The sequence below is a fragment of the Cryptotermes secundus genome, unplaced genomic scaffold (genome assembly GCF_002891405.2).
Source record: "Cryptotermes secundus unplaced genomic scaffold, Csec_1.0 scaffold595, whole genome shotgun sequence".
In the NCBI taxonomy this organism is placed as follows: domain Eukaryota; kingdom Metazoa; phylum Arthropoda; class Insecta; order Blattodea; family Kalotermitidae; genus Cryptotermes; species Cryptotermes secundus.
In genome coordinates, this window is record NW_019745088.1 from 788,963 (window position 1) to 802,337 (window position 13,375).

Below are 13,375 nucleotides of genomic sequence, written 5' to 3' on the forward strand. Positions count from 1 at the left end.
ACAATATCTTTGCAGCCATACAACCTCAAGCTGACATCTCCCATCTTCGGGATGAATTAATAAGGAGGAGTTTAGCATTTTACATCAAATATTTTAAATATTTTAACATTAGCGTTTTAACTTAAAAACAGTTTCGGATGAAATGTGAGAATTGATAGTGTACTCAACTATCCTAGCAAGTGTTGTGCTTTTACACGTCAACATATTGTAGCAGCGTCCACACAACAAACATAACTGTGAACATCATAAACAACGACAGTGTTTTCATAATTGTAGTAAGTGCCTCTGATGATGGTTGTGTCAAACCAAAACATGTAAGGCAGAAGTGATAAAGAAGTGACCTACAAATTGTTACACTCGACGGACTTTCTATTAACTTTGTCTCTGTCTGATATGCCCAACTGAGTAGGATCTTTACCCTTTTTACACCTGATTACAGAAACAGTCCAGCTTTAAAAACGTCATGCAGTTTATACATACCTAAGATGATCTGTGTGTAACATAGTTTTATAATGAATAACAGACCATTGCCACACAAATCTTTAGAGGATCACTGAGTACTCAAAGTCTTGTCATACTATGTTGAGATACAGTTTACCATGTTAAGAAATGTTTCATAATGTTAAAAAGAACGTTCTGTAAACATAAGCAGAATGTAGGATGCCTTGGTTTTTCAGTTATGGTGTCATGGTGGTATGATGGGAATAGATCTTTACGATGACCTGCACATACTGGATAGTGATGGGATGTGGACATCTGTTGATTGCAAGCATCGGCCAAGCGGACGTGCAGCACATGGAGCTGTGTGTCATGAGAGATTCATCTACATTTTTGGAGGTCTTGGTAATTCTGGCGCTCTAAATGACATGTGGAGGCTCCATGCAGGTGAGTTCACCATATTATAACATGCTGTATCACTGATCTGCACCTGTTCTTTTACTTCGACCTTTATGAATTGTGCCTGGCTTGGTCCAATTCAAAATTAACTTCTGAAATTATGAATCTTACAGGCAGTAGATAGAACTCCTTGGATGGGGGATCAGTCCATTATAAGACCTCTACAGACACAGAGTAAACATAGGACAAGACATTATCAGATAAAAGTAGAAATATCCTCAGTTGGACTCACTACATGAAGCTAATCCTATCTCCAGAGACAGTGACTGGTTCTGTTTAATGGGCCCATTTGAAGAAATGCAACATTTCAGAAACTGGCTGTTCTTGTCATTAGATAAAAACATGAAAACTGCTCTGTTGGGCCCATTATATGGAGCTTACCCTCTGGCTAATAAATGGTATGTGTCTGTATCAATTTCAGACAAATTGGTATGGGAGGAGATCACCATGGGAGGTTTGGTGCCTCCAAGGAGACTGGATTTTACTCTAGTGTTAATAGAACTTCCTCACAAATTTGAGAAGAAGGCACAAGATCCAAGCCATGGTGACAGTAAAGCTGAACAAAAAGAAAGTGTAACAAAAGAAGAAACTGCGATCAAGAAATCAACCAACAGAACTGAGTCATATGTTCCTTATATTTTGCTGCATGGAGGTATGGATGAAACTGGTCACATTTATGATGATTTTTACGTTATGAGTCTGGGCTCAGGAAAAGATGTTGTCTTGTCTTAGGTTGACATATATTGTGGTGCTGTTAATGTAAAAGACATTACTTACAAGAACACATCAACAATGCCTACCTATGTATTTGAAACTAACTTTACTGTTCAAAATTTAAATGAACTTTCTTATACGACAGTCTTAACTTGTGTATTTCAGTATTCCTGTTTAAATAATTTATTGGGGGAGGGCTACAGTATGTCTTGTTCTATAAAATGGTATTGCATTGGTTCCTCGATGTTCTCATGGACATCTCCACTTCGTAAGTAATGTACATGTGTAATAATTTTGGTGCTTAGAACAACAGAAGTTGGCTTATTGTTATCTATTTTATAGAATAAGTAACTTGATGGTGTTTATATAATATGAAGTCTTAGTCTGAAAAATGATTATCAATTTTTAAAATGTTGTTCTTTGTCTAGTTCCTCCAGATATCATCTCTGTTGACTTTCTGATCTCTCCCCACTTAGGCAGGGGTGCAAACTCCATTTCTGAGCTGGGGACATATTCTGTTAACTGAGTAATATTATGATTTTGAACAGAGGAAACCTATAGATTTAAAAAATAGACAAACTTGAACACTGTTGCCATCTTTATAGATATATCCAAATATCTTTATATTTAGCAAAAAGTTTTGAAGAGATGTATTTTAAAGACAGGGAATGTATGAATAACATATGTGATGCACAGTCATTATGATATTTTAGCTCATAAACTGGCCTTATTCCTTACACTGTGGTATGAATTGAGAATGCAAGTATGTGTGACTGGAACATTGGGATTGAATGTAAATGTGATTTTCTTTTGAATCTCAAGAATCTTCTAGAAGTACTTTCTAGGGGATTCTATATTTGGGAATTTGAAGAAAGAAATCTAATTCATTTTACATTTATATAATTTATTCAGTATTATATAAAATGCTATATTCTTAATATTTCTTACAGATATTTACACAGTATGTTGGTTTAATATTAGAATGCGATCTTCTGAGATATGATGCTGTGTAGTTGCATAGAGAGGGATCAGTGTTTCATGGCATCATATCCCAGAAGACCATGATATTAATATCCACTACTGTGAGAACCTAAAATCTCATAATGATCAGACAGTTCACTGGCTTTAGCATCATATAAACAGCTGTTAAGCACGGTAGATAAAACTTCTGAACAAAGCCCTATTCACAACAGAAAAACGTTACACACCAGCTATTGTATGCACAAAATGAATCCAATGTGGCAGAAATTGATGATTCAGTCCCTTGGTAGAAATTAATAGTGCATACATATCAAACGTTAGTCACTTCAATAGAATAAAGAATTGGGACAAATAATGTGACATGTTACATACTTGCTCAGCACATGTGTATAACATTTGGGATGTTACTATGACATAGCTGGTAGTAGGAAAGTTTGGACAAATGCTTCCCTTGCTTTATCTCCCATTATCTTACCCAAGGTTTAGTCTTACATAAAATGTGGCATCATGCAGTTTGGTTGATAGCTACCAGCATTTTGTTGATAAACGATGTAGGCAATAGATTTCTCTAAATGCTGGCTACCGGACTTTATGGTGTCACATCCCAGAAGTTTGCACTGTTTGAAGATGTACTTATTCCAATAAGCAACTGTACTTTAATGTGTCCAAATCAGGAAATGTTAACTATTTCAAAATTGGGTATTACCTGAGTAGCTGGACACTTTCAAAGTTAGCTTCACATTTGATATTAACATTTAAAAAATAAGCTGCTTGCCAGAGGACCAAAATTTCTGAAGCTGAAACTGATGTCCATGTGCTTCAAATAGATCATAATACAAAAATGACCATTATCTCCTCTTATTCAATCTGGTTCTCTTCTGACATTCTTGTCCTCCATCATGGGACGTCATTAAAAATATTCAATATTATTTTACAAAATTAATTGTCTGTAATCTTTACTTAGCTACATGGCATTTGGTATCATACAAAATGAAAGCTGCCTCCACTGAGCACATAGACGATGCAGTGCACCAAGGGGCACTCAAAATGCAAACTATTCTCAGCCATACTCTAAGCTGCATAATGTGTAATTTCTTGAAGAACACAATATACAGATGATGTTTATGATGTCTGGATACAAAGATGCAGAAAATTGTCAGGATAACTAAGGTGTTCACTCATCCACTGTAATGGTGTCTCCCATGGAGGCTCAATACCATGCGTCATTATTTGAACTGGAACAAAGACAATACGCAGAAGTCTTCAGCCGTGTCATGGTTGAGCTAAGATACAAAGTTTCCATCTCTATCATCAAAGTCTTTATGGTACAGTCTTGGGATTCGGGTTTGTGATGACTGATTCATTATATGAATGTTATGTATGTTATATATTACACTGTCCACTGTCTGGGGTATATTTGACATACACAATATTTCAGAAATTGGATCTAATCACTATATCCAGTATGAGACTAGGTGTTTCTAACAGCTCCAACCAAGAAAGGTGCTTTCCCTTGTATTTATAATTTATATTTTCTTGTATTGTATATTCTTAATTTCACGCTTTTTCACAGGAAATAAAAATGACCTACTCAGGTTCTAAGGAAAAATAAAGTTGTATTAGTGCCCAATTAATTAAGCACTACACCATAAAGATGTATGGGGGAGTAGAGATATAGCTCCATATATTCTTATCCTTGGCACTAAATGGAGGTGAGTGGTTAGCTTCATACTCTGACCAATTTACCCCTGAGGACAAAGCCCCCAGCACCCCTGGAAAGGAGACTCAGAATGAAACACCACTTCCTCGGCCGTTAAGCCTGTAGTTAAGCCAACTGAGTGAATTCAGATTCATGATATTCATTGACAATAATTAATTAATATTTATTAATAATTACTGATCCAAATTATGTTGACATGTACAGTGAAAAATGCTACGTGCGGTTTAGCTTACGGTTTGTCTCATTTGGGAAAACTTCCTGTATTAGATGTTGCAAAGTTTTACGCTGTCCTTCCTCTGTAACTGGTCTCACAAGATGCTGGATGAAAGGCCCGTCACCGCGATAACAACGGAATGGAATGTATTTAAACACTTCTTCACCACTTGCTTCCATAAGTTTCCGGTTTACAGCCCAGAATTGGTCAAATTTATCTGTAAAATTGAAGAATAAATACAAAGTACTGATGTAATACAATTAACAAAATCCAAAGAGAGAATTTACTTCAAGATATATATATATATATATTTTCTCAGGTATGTTTTCTTAAACTTAGTGTAATAACTACTTGTGTAAAAAAATTATGATCTTCTAGCTAAATTTATATAAAGCAGTGTATAAGTTAATATTTCTTATACAGTGTACTGTACCATTTCTATTTCTATGTTGGCACACAAACTTGCACAGCATTCCAATGAAATGTGTAGTAAAAACAAGACTTTCCATACATTTTGTACTAGTGCAATGGATGAAGATTGCCCCATTCTGGTTTGTCTGACCCTTGTAATTATTGGGTATTTATATGAAAACTGTTTACCATTCTGGAGTCCAAGCCACAGTTGATTATGGTCCTTTTTCTGCATACTGGAGACTACTTGGCTGCGATGCTTAAGCACATCTGCTTCTTTCACACATGACATGAAGTGAGATTCGACAGCTTCCCTGTTAACACAATAATTAAGAATCATCCACAGAGGTTTTACAGTATTTTATGGTTTCAGCAGCTATTCTGGAGTAAAAGTACCAAGCCTCTTTACTGTACCACAGATTCAAGTGGCAATTATAACACCTACAAATTAACTGTAATTAATAAGAAGTTACAAAGAACTGAAAATACAAAGTAAAACTGAGGAATATACGTTAGAATTGGATAAACCATCTGGACAGAATGAAAGATGAAAGAATACTGAAACAAACTGGACCAAACCCAAAATGATGCCAAGACCTTGGAAAAGATGGAATGAGTATGTGAAGTCAGAAAAGGATGCACATGTGCGTGTGTAACAGAAACTGTGGTTAGTGAACCCTTCGCAAATATGCAAAAATGTGTCATTGCCTTTGCCAGAAAAACCTATGAAGGCCTTTCTTTTTGTGGTACATTCCAGTTTCATAATAGAATACCATTATGGATCATTACAATAGGCGCTCTTCTTTTCATAAAGATAACTTCATTTGTTTAATGATGCTTCCTTTTGCTTTTATGTAGCATCGAATAAGATGGTGACTGTAAGTGAAGATGTGGGAAAGATTGTGGAAAGAAGTAGTCATGGAACATTTCAGGTAATATCTAAACCTTTTCCATGAGGAACTGAGGTAAATCATGGGCAACCTCAGCCAAGAATTCTGTCTGCAGGCTGAGAACTGCTCACAGAAGCTCCTGAATACAAAATAGAATGCTGTCAGCTATGCTTGAGTGTTCAATCAGTAAATAATTAGTGAATTAACACATAAACGTTTATGTGTGGGAAGTGTTAAAAGTTAAGTGGATGTTGGAAGGATAGGATACATGAAAGGGAAAAATTCCAGGAAAAAATATGTAAATTTAAGTGATAATCATACACTGTAATTTCTGAAGGAAGGAGTGTGTGGAGTAATTTGGGAACCATTGAATTACATGGATTACTGTCATACAATAAACACTAAACACTAAATTAACAAACTGTAGTTGTCCATGCATGTTATATTTATTTATGCTTTATCTGATGCTGCTGTCAATAGGTCACACAATATAATGCTGAATGGCAGGATGATTAGTGAATAATAAATTTGAAAGAACATGGAGAGAAATGATCTTACCTAATTTGAGGTTACTCTCTTCGTATTTACCTGCAGAGTTTCCAGAAAATAATAAAAAATTCTGGTCAGGATAGTCAGTACCCCAACCAAGATTCAAACTGGGTATATCCAAAACACAACTGCCTGAAGTGGTTCACCCAGTTGTCCATGACTGTTTTAAGCATATCATTATATCTGTGGTTATACACTGGATCCCACTGTGGTAGCATGTATCTGAGACAATTTAACATCTCACAGAAGTCTTGGGCATAACACTGTACTTACAACATACCTACAAGGGCAGTGTAAGAGTTCCTCTTCTGGAAACTTGTCAAAATGAACAGTAATATTCCATGGTAACTGGCTATCAGCTGCATACATGTCAAACAGCACTCCAATTGGGTAATGCCTTCCAAACAAGAAAAAGAAAGTTAAATCTGTTGTTTCATGTATGTAATTCTCATGGTCAGTGATTTCTTTTTACTTTCCTACCAAGAGATTTGTGAGCACATTGTATGTTTCAGCCTTGAGGCTAAACTTGAGTATGCTTTTAGGGAAAAGTGCTTGTCACAGTAAATTGTAACTTTCTTTTTAAATTTTGTATGTCTAAAATGAGGGCTAAGAATAAGAGGTGGGTTTTAACATGGGAGTGAATACAAAGATTTCATCTTCTGAGATGTAATGACATATAATTGGGTAGACATTTGGCAACATTTAAGAGGAACCTATGTTTCCATCTTCTTGGTAGAAGAATAAGATGGTGAGAAGATGAGGGTGCACTGGTATTGGATGCATTTGACCAGCTCCCTCAACCAGCCCATGTAGTCTTGGTAGTCTTTCTGGGCTCTTCTACCCCAAATATAGAGGCAGAAGAGTCCTCTGACAAGTTTGTAAGTTCCTTCCGAACTACATAATATCACATCTCAGAAAAAAGAAATCTTCAGCATTTTAAAATGTCTGCATTCACGTGTTCCCTGTCTGACAATGTCAGAATATAAATGAGCATGAGATGGTCTTGGGATTACTGAGTTTCATTGGACCTGTGATTGCAATTAGCTTTTCTAATGGACCGAACTAAGTGGGTGCCTCCCCACCAGTTCACCTGAAGACAGAAAGGAATCCACTTTCAAAAACATTATGTTTTTCAGAATACCACATTATGGACAAAATCCAGAAGCTCAGTAATACTGAGTGTAATATACCATTATTAGAACTATTCAGAAATGACTTTAAAGGGCTGATTTTCTACCATACAGCAGATGATGTGTTACTAGCTATAGTTCTGTATCACAACCCATACTTTTATAAAATATTATGTAAGGAAATACCTAGTAAATTATATTGCAATATAGAAATATTGAACTTTGCAGAGCTGAGCTGCTCTTCAGAAGTTCAGTCATTTTGTGAAGAAATTCCCCACCTTTATTGAATTTGAGGGTTGATCACTGTGTTCACAAGAGCTTGCCACTGGAACATATCCTGAGCCAGATAAGTCCAGTTCACATTCTCACATCCTGTTCCTTTAAGATCAGTCTGGATATTGCTTTCCACCTGCTTTTATGTGAATTTCTTGCCTGGCTTATTCGTCAACTCTGAAGATGGAGGCAACATGTTCCTCCGAAATGTCAGTTCACTTTCAACAGACTACAGGGTATTATATTCCAGAAGACAGAAATCTTCAATTTGGATATCATTCTCCCATCTATTCTTAGGTCTCCTGAGTGGTCTCTACCATTTAAGCTTTCCAACTGAATTTCTGTATGCAGTTTGAATCACTCAAGGCATTCTGCATTTCTCATCATTTCAACTAATAATATCTGGTGAAGGGTACAAACTATGAATTCTTTTTGTAACTTTCATGATCTTATTACTTTCTCTTACAGATATTACCCTTAGCACCTAGCTCTCTGACACCCTCAACCTATGCTCTTCTCTTGGAGTGAAAGATTAAGTTAAAAGGGTAAAATAAAATGCAATTCAATTTATCTCAAATTATCCTGCACATAAATTTATGGCTGTCTTACCATTTCAAGGCCTGTCCATTGAAATCTAGCCACATCTCTGCTTCTTGTTTATCTGGATGAATGTACCTTACAAATTGCTTACGGACCTGAAATACACTATGCATTAATTTGTGTTGGTTACATCAAGCAAGACTTACGTTTTCTTAACCTGTCACATAAATATCTACTGCCATATTCAAGAAGGGCATATTTTAATATAACAAGGTAACATTCGAGTTCCTGCCTTGCGAATATGAAGTTCTGGCGAGTTTTCCTTACCTTATCAGTAACTAGAGGAAAGTAACTTAACCGAGGAACCATTAAATAATATGCATCGGGAGCCTGCAGAGAATATACTTCTTCAGAATTTAACTGAAAACATACAGGTAATCTACCTTCCCATATTTCTCTCAGAACCTCTCTATCGTTTGCCATGTCTTATAGATATTTCAACACACTTTTTAGCCCCTTTTTTTTCTTACATCTGCATGGCTATAAAAACACCCCTTCACCGCGAGGAAATAACTACAGGCACAGAAATGCATTACCAACTGTGTAATTATTTATAGAGTTAAATTGTTCAATAAAAAGTAAAGAAATATGGCATTAGATATGTAAACAAGTATGACGAAATGTACATTTTTATCGTCTTGTTTTTTAATTCGTAAGAATTGGGTTGTAGTAAGCGTAGTAAGTGTACTTTCATTACCAAGTATTGGCAATGATTTGGACAGATGAACGAACATGAACATGTGGAGGAAGATGGAAGCGGTGTTATGTGTTTAATGAGTGATGCGTAGGGTTTTGGAAGTTGTTGAATGGGACAGTTGCGTTTCAAACTAGATTTATCTTTAACTGTTGAAAAATTCGGTTTGTTACCTTATTTATGAAAACTATAGGAACGTGCGTAAATGAGAACAGTGGGCAGAAGGAAAATACGTATTTTGTAGTGATATGTAACTTAACCCTACCTATGGATATTTGTCTCGTATAGTATGAAGAATATGTGAGAATTCTCGGAATACATTTTTTGTTTATCTTCAGTTTTATTTGAATGACTAGTAGTCTGTGATACACACAGAACCTCACATGTCAAGTAGTGAAGAAGAGGAAGAATTCTTGGTCAATGTGGAATTTAATGGAATGTTGGAGAAGGACATTCTTGATAGATCTCCGGTCTTCTTAAAGATGATTGATGTTGAAGGAAAGAATCCGGTTATGCAGATTGGAAATCAGGTATATACAATAAAAATATACAAAGATTTTAGTAATGTTCAGTCTCTTAAGCAAAGACTCATTTTGATAGTTACTTGAAGACGTAGTTAATTATGGTTAAGGTTTTAATTTTGTAGAAGGCTTTTGGAGGAAGTATGTCTCAGTTTCAGTGTTGACATATGTGCATACGGGATTAATGCTCACATGTGAACTAATTATGTCAGAATAATGATTTCTTTGTAAAATGTATGGAGGGTTATTCTGTTCATTTGAACTTCCATAACATACATGGATTCACATATAGAGAAGTATGTTTTTCCTGTCTATACACAAGGGTTGACAGCCACACACAAAGGGATGTCTGGGAGCTTGCTGGCATGATGTTTCCCATGGTTACTGTCACAGGCATGCATCGGTATTTAGTCCCTATGATCTTTTTCAGACATTTGCAGGAGAATATCGTGATATTGTGGGGACAGCTCTTTTCTTTGAAGAGGACCCAGTGCCCCCTGGAGGTGACTCTGTTTTTACAACCATTCCAGAACATCAACTCCGTTATGTCTGCAAAACTCGGAAAGCTTTGCATATGTCAAGAGTATTTTTACAGAGGAAAGATTCTGCTGAAAACACTGATGCAAAGTATGGTGTCAAAAATGATTCTGGTGTAGAGCCAGATGTTGATATTAGCGGGAATTCTGTCAGTATGAATCAGAAGATTGCAACCAGAAATGTCTGTAACAGTCCTTCAGACAATCTTTCAATGGAGATAGAAGAATTACATTCAATGGCTAGCAAGAAGCAAGAACCCAGAAGAAATCCTGATCCTGAACCTGTAGCAGGACCTTCATGGATGTCTGATCTACCCAGAGATGATGTTAGAGATCTGGAAACATTGATGGAGGCCACTGCGTCAAAGAGAGTGACACATGAGATCTCAGAACTTATAGAGAAGCAAATAAATATTACTACTGATAGTACTGAAAATATTGTGACTGATTCTGACAGTGTATGTGATGGCTAGTACTGTCAAATCTTTATTTAAGGTCTTCCTGAGATACATTTTGATTAACATGTTGATGTAGTCATTATCACATACATCAGTTTCCCACAATTCCTCTTGCTTCTCATAATGCTGTATCTCCACCTGCTAATGTAGTAACTGTTCTAGTAACCCAGGCTGGGCTAAAGAGCTCATTATAATGCAGCTGTTTAGTTGTGTAATGTGTTTACCACCTCCTTCATGTTTTATGTGTTTATAACATGTTTCAGCTGTATACAGCCATCTTCAATTATATTTGTTGTGGCAGCTGTTTCAATGCACATGTGTCACTTTCAGCTGTATGACAGTATAAGAGTTGTAAGCACAAATTGAACCTTAAATGATATCATTAATGAGAATTGTGTAAAATGTAATTTTGTGTATTTTTCATTAATGGCAGTCATTGTTGGATGTCCTGTGTGCTGGGCACAGTGTCTGTCCATATCAGTGAGTGTTCAGAGTTGTGGATGGATGTGTTCTGTTGTGTATTGCTCATGGGTGATGTGTATGTGGTCCGCATGTCTTGAACATTATGGGAATTTCAGAATGTAGATGGATTTTGCTTTTAAGTTTTATAGCCACACCATTCCTATTATAAAGCTTTGAATGTCAGATTAGGATTATTGGTTATCTGTTGTCTAGTATTCTCTACAGAATATTCCATTTAAGAAAGTTGGTGTGGGAGAGAGAGCTAGTCTCAAGTCACCAGACTGACACAGTGCTGTGACTGCAATGTAAGATATGGGACAAAATCAAGGAACCTAATAATACTATGGGTAAAGATGTATACTGTCAACAGAGCTCTTTAGAATTGGCTTCTAAATTGAGGTTGTTGTGATCTGTAAAGGGTGGCAAAGAAGTTTCAATAGTGCCTATGTGTTAAAGTTACCGCCATGTTGTCCAGCATGTTAGCTCTGCCAATCATAGAAGTTTATTTTTAGAAAGAACACCCAAAACCTAATGTAAGAATTTCCATCCAAGTTCATAAGGTAAGGTTTTTGGGTTTGTTTTTACTTTGATTGGCAGTGCTTATGCTGCAAACAGCAAGGTGGTAACATCTTAAAAATACTTGGGTCAGCCATTAATATTCAAGTACTCAACTGCTTGATTTCTCCTGCTCTTGCCTTGTATTTACTCTGAAAATGACTGCTGCAGTATATGCCAAAAGGGAATGGCTTCAACATATGATGCAACTGAATCTTAGAAAAGCTGGCAATTACACATTTGAGGTAGATTCAGTAGAAAGAGGATTCCAGTTAGTGTTGACACAGAACATGATACAACAAAGAGATATCAACACAAATCAGTAGATGAAGGTTTATTTTTATATTACAACAGATGTGACCATTTCAAGTGAAGAAGAGCATCTTTTGGGGTGTGATGCCATGCAGTGTGCTAAAAGTTCTCACTGATGTTCCTCTGAAATCAGTGAATTTCTATGCGACTACATGGTATATCCCAGAAGGCAGTAGTCATCATAGTGACCTTCACTCTATCACTGACATTCCATTACTATGAACATGGAAAATACATGGTTGTTTCAAGGCCCACAGATCTGTATTTTTAACCTTGTTTGAATGGGTTCATTGTAAACAAACTCTTAATAGTTGAGAGCCTTAATTCAAAAGTGCTCTTAAAATTTATAGTGTTGTGTGGTGTTGTTACCACATGGATGGGTAAGTCTTGAAAGTCTAACTCCACCTTGGAACTGACATGTAGAATGGACTGCCATAATGTGAATAGTGTCTTGTTTGAACTACAGACTTGAAAACTTCATAATGATATAAGATTATGAATATGAAAACTATATGCTACCTCAGAAACAATTTTAATAAAAAATAATTCAGTATGTATAATCAAGAATTTCCTTTGCCTCTCACTTCCTATATCCATATCTTCTGCAGTATTAAATACTGTCATGAATGTGGTATGATTGATTTTTCAAACCAACAAGCTCTTTTATGGCCATGTAGAATGCTTACCTCATGAATTACCTGGTCATAAAATGACTAGTTTGGCCAGTCATGGTAGCTGAGCAGTCTAAGGCATGCATTGTCTTTGTTTGCTTGAAGCTGGGATTGTGGGTTTGAATCCCACACAACACAGAATAAACACATACACATATCAATCATCCCTTCCTTGTGTGGGTTTGAATCCCACACAAGGCAGGGATGTTTGATATGTGTGTTTATTCTGTGTTTAGGTAGAGGCTTTGCGATGAGCTGATCACTCATCCAAGGAGTCCTACCATCTGTTAAATGATCATGAAACTGAAAATTGGAGGCCAAGGCTCAAAGGTGCTGTAGAGCCAATAGGGGAAGAAAAAAAATCCAATTTTTAATTTCACTATCTCTTCTCTTTCCATAGGTTGTATCGTTCTGCTAAACTGAAAGTATGATATTAATTTATTTTTGTTCTCCCCTTCCCTTTGTCGCCAATATTATAGACACTGAAGTTTGTGAAAATTCGTGTAAACATTGGTACTAACCCTGACATCTGTAATATAAGTTATGTCATTCTGTTAGGCCTGGAAAAAGTCTTTTCACTCTTCCCATTTTTCTTCTCCCCTATTTTCCATTATCCTACATAACTCTACCTGATTACCTGTGTAGTACTACAGAGTTCTTCATGTATATAATTTTAGAGGGAGTACATAATGATTCAATTTCAGAGGGTGAAAGTAATTCATTTCCAAAATGTTGAATCTATTCAGTTATTCAGTATAGAGGGGATGGGTTTCCCCATGCACTGCGA

The 13,375-nt window shown here is 36.2% G+C and overlaps 3 protein-coding genes across 4 annotated transcripts in view; 2 read left to right on the forward strand and 1 right to left on the reverse strand.

Annotated features, from left to right (window-relative positions):
• Positions 1–6,650, forward strand: part of LOC111874918 (rab9 effector protein with kelch motifs) — a 45,599-nt gene extending 38,949 nt beyond the window's left edge. For both annotated transcript variants that reach the window (XM_023870793.2, XM_023870792.2), the window contains 3 exons: positions 678–885; positions 1,319–1,549; positions 5,796–6,650. In XM_023870793.2, coding sequence (XP_023726561.1) covers positions 678–885; positions 1,319–1,549; positions 5,796–5,893 — 537 coding nt within the window. In that variant the 3' untranslated portion in view covers positions 5,894–6,650. The remainder of the gene's footprint in view (positions 1–677; positions 886–1,318; positions 1,550–5,795) is intronic.
• Positions 2,495–8,888, reverse strand: LOC111874920 (autophagy protein 5). Its single transcript, XM_023870794.2, has 6 exons — positions 8,647–8,888; positions 8,389–8,474; positions 6,657–6,773; positions 5,127–5,251; positions 4,546–4,743; positions 2,495–3,827 (listed from the first exon to the last, which is right to left on the reverse strand). Exons 1-6 carry the CDS (start codon positions 8,800–8,802, stop codon positions 3,715–3,717), a joined length of 795 nt encoding a protein of 264 aa, XP_023726562.1. The 5' UTR covers positions 8,803–8,888; the 3' UTR covers positions 2,495–3,714.
• An 87-nt stretch (positions 8,889–8,975) lies between these two features.
• On the forward strand, positions 8,976–11,894 carry LOC111874943 (general transcription factor 3C polypeptide 6). The gene is made up of 2 exons (XM_023870828.2): positions 8,976–9,603; positions 10,025–11,894. Exons 1-2 carry the CDS (start codon positions 9,457–9,459, stop codon positions 10,601–10,603), a joined length of 726 nt encoding a protein of 241 aa, XP_023726596.1. The 5' UTR covers positions 8,976–9,456; the 3' UTR covers positions 10,604–11,894.
• Positions 11,895–13,375: the final 1,481 nt, after the last annotated feature.